General features: G+C 49.0%; 1 protein-coding gene across 1 annotated transcript in view; it reads right to left on the reverse strand.

The window, feature by feature from the left end:
- The window catches only part of LOC104507361 (NADH-cytochrome b5 reductase-like), a 9,151-nt gene extending 6,729 nt beyond the window's left edge, over positions 1-2,422 (reverse strand). Inside the window, exons 1-2 of the mRNA XM_010148609.1 lie at positions 2,246-2,422; positions 1,192-1,340 (exon numbers count right to left, since the gene is read on the reverse strand). Of these exons, the coding sequence (XP_010146911.1) occupies positions 1,192-1,340; positions 2,246-2,422 (326 nt within the window). The remainder of the gene's footprint in view (positions 1-1,191; positions 1,341-2,245) is intronic.
- Positions 2,423-2,648: the final 226 nt, after the last annotated feature.

The following is a 2,648-nucleotide window of genomic DNA, read 5'->3' on the forward strand; positions in this document are numbered from 1 at the left end:
CTCCAAACCGTTCACCTCACCTCTGAGAAGAGAAATGCAGACTTGGGTCATTGGCTGGCGTCACCAACCTTCCGCAGTTCTTCGGAGAGATGAGAGAGGCAGCAGGCCCTCTTCCCAGTGGCCCAGCCTGTGGACAGATTCCCTTCCAGAGGTAAAAATCCAGGGGGAATGTAACACCTAAATGCACCTGTTGTTCTGCCGGTGGCGGCCCCAGCGGTAGCATATATTCAGCTCGTGGACACATCCCCGGAAGGATGAGTTCGAGCTGGTTCGTGAGAAAGTTGAACGTGCCAGACTGGCAAAGGGGAGAGAAAAACATTCTTATAGTAAGTTTGCTCTCCCTTCCGGGCTGGTCTACTTTCCTTTCTGTGTTCAGACAGCATCTGGTAATTAAATAATGAAAGCCAGGGCACGGCCTTGTCCCCAGTCTTGTCAATACACACCGCATTTTCCTGTAAGTCTTCTCTTCCCATGGAACACGTCCACCCTGCTCTTTACGACTGAGCACCCTGACTGAGTGAAGCGACCAACCTCCGCTGCGTTCCGAGAGGCGGCTGAAGGGAGAAGCGCACGCTTCCAGCAGCCAGCTGTACTCATCAGCTGTTAACGTACAAATGACGTCAGCAGACGCAGATCAACGGCATCGTAACATGACTTTTTCTATCTGGCAACGATCACCACAGATGGCTGGGAGAGGCATAAACTTTCCCCAAGCGGCTCCTTTCTGGCAAGCAACAGACTGCCCAGAAGGGTGGTTTTGTTAGAAATCAGTCAGGAAATGCCTAGGCACTGGGGGTTACACCCCGGGGGCTGAGTTACCCCAAGGTACACGGCCTAAAATACCGAGTTCTGGGGTAAGTGCAGCTCCTGTTGTCATCCCGACATGCTGGAGTAAATCACCTGTTGTAACATCTATTCTTTGAGCCTTTCTTTCCGCAAATGGATTTTCTTAAATCACACCTAGCTCCTTCTGACCCACCAACGCAAGGATAATGCTGAAGAAAAACACAGCTTTGGAATGGCTTTCACCATAGAATTAGCAGAGCTAACGAGCTCGCGAGTTCTTTCATCTGTGTCATTGTGGAGGTATAGAAATTATGGTTTGCCTGGTATGAAGCCTTTGTCTATTGACAAAACCCTCCGTATTAGGTTACATAATGCAGACTGTTTAACTAGCACAGAGAACAATACCTTAACACGATATGTTGTCCTAAACTCAATCGCAGACTGCTATTTCCTGGTAATTCAAATTTGTACTGGTAGGTGTCCTCTGTTAGCTGCTCCACCGAGCTTACGCTGAATGCAGTAAATGTATCTGGATTCAGCTCTGAATTACTGCTCTGCAAGAACAACAATAAATAATTACTTGGTTAGATGGTGCCTTTTATTATTTCATTTTTCTTTGGAAGCAAACGCGTGTGCTGATTTAGCGCCGGAGACACTCCAGAAGAACGCGTATTAAACGCTGGGGCCCGGCGCAAATTTCAGCCCTCTGCTCATTCATTATTGTGTTCTGCGGCACGCGCTCTGAGATCTCCCATTCCACCCACCCACCCCCTTTATAAATGACTTTTTTTTTTTTTACACCTTACAGCAAGGTCATCCTATTATGAGTCACCGCGATCGTTTTCTCACGCCTGGAAACAAACAAATAATGCTGCTAAAAGAGCTGAGCGCTGCTCTGGGGGCAGCTTTGAAACCTACGGATGACCGGTGCGACCAGGAAATACCGTTAGCTGTTTCAGCACCTGTCATTTTTGCTTGACCCAGCATAGTTAATGTTATGTAAAAGGGCCCTGACGAGCTTGAAATTACGCTACCGCACACAATGCGGCTTTCTTCATTCTCATTTACGAGTCGAAAAAACAGGGAAAGATGAAAAGGGTCAGGAAAATGGAGCTTCAACTGTCAGCGGAGAAATCCGTGACTCTTTGTACCATTCACCCATTCCCACTTTCCAGAGAGGCTGGCTGCCTGGGGTACCCCAGCAAAGAGAAGCTGCAGAGCCAGGGCTGTAATGCGACACCAGGGTGAACTCGACACTTGGAAAATCACATTACAGCAGGGAGAGAGCGGGCAAGGGGGAGGGTGGCTGTGAAGGCAGAGTTTGGGGAATTGCATTTACAGACGTCTCTTAAGGCACCGCTTTAATCTATCGCCGCATCCCTCGCCCATCACTGCAACCCCACACGCTAACAAGTACGATCAAAGCACTGGCTCTAGGATGTGATGAAGATAAATTGACCTGCTCCTTCTTTTCCATAAGGAGGCTTTTGTCTTGCTTTGCTTTGGCCCTTTCCCATTGTGCAAGCTCCTTCTCATACGCATCATAGATGCAGGGTTTGCAGCCGCTGCCGCAGCACTGGGATGGAGAAGGTTCCCGGGGTTTGTGCGCCAGCCAGTCGTCCTCATTTCCACTCATTGTCTGCAAAACACAAGCCTGGCATCAAGAACAGCACGATGAAGAGTGGCATGTGTTCATCAGCTGAGCATTATTTGGAGGAGGACTGAGAAATTGCGCTCGAGCATCTTACCCGTGGATCTCAGGGGACAAAGAAAACTGAAAACCTGAAAAACAATCTGGCACCTGCAACGCTCTGTTTTTGTTCAAGTGCCCACTGCCTCTGCCTTGGCCGGTGCGGGAATGC

This window comes from Eurypyga helias, unplaced genomic scaffold (genome assembly GCF_000690775.1).
Source record: "Eurypyga helias isolate BGI_N326 unplaced genomic scaffold, ASM69077v1 scaffold21853, whole genome shotgun sequence".
In the NCBI taxonomy this organism is placed as follows: domain Eukaryota; kingdom Metazoa; phylum Chordata; class Aves; order Eurypygiformes; family Eurypygidae; genus Eurypyga; species Eurypyga helias.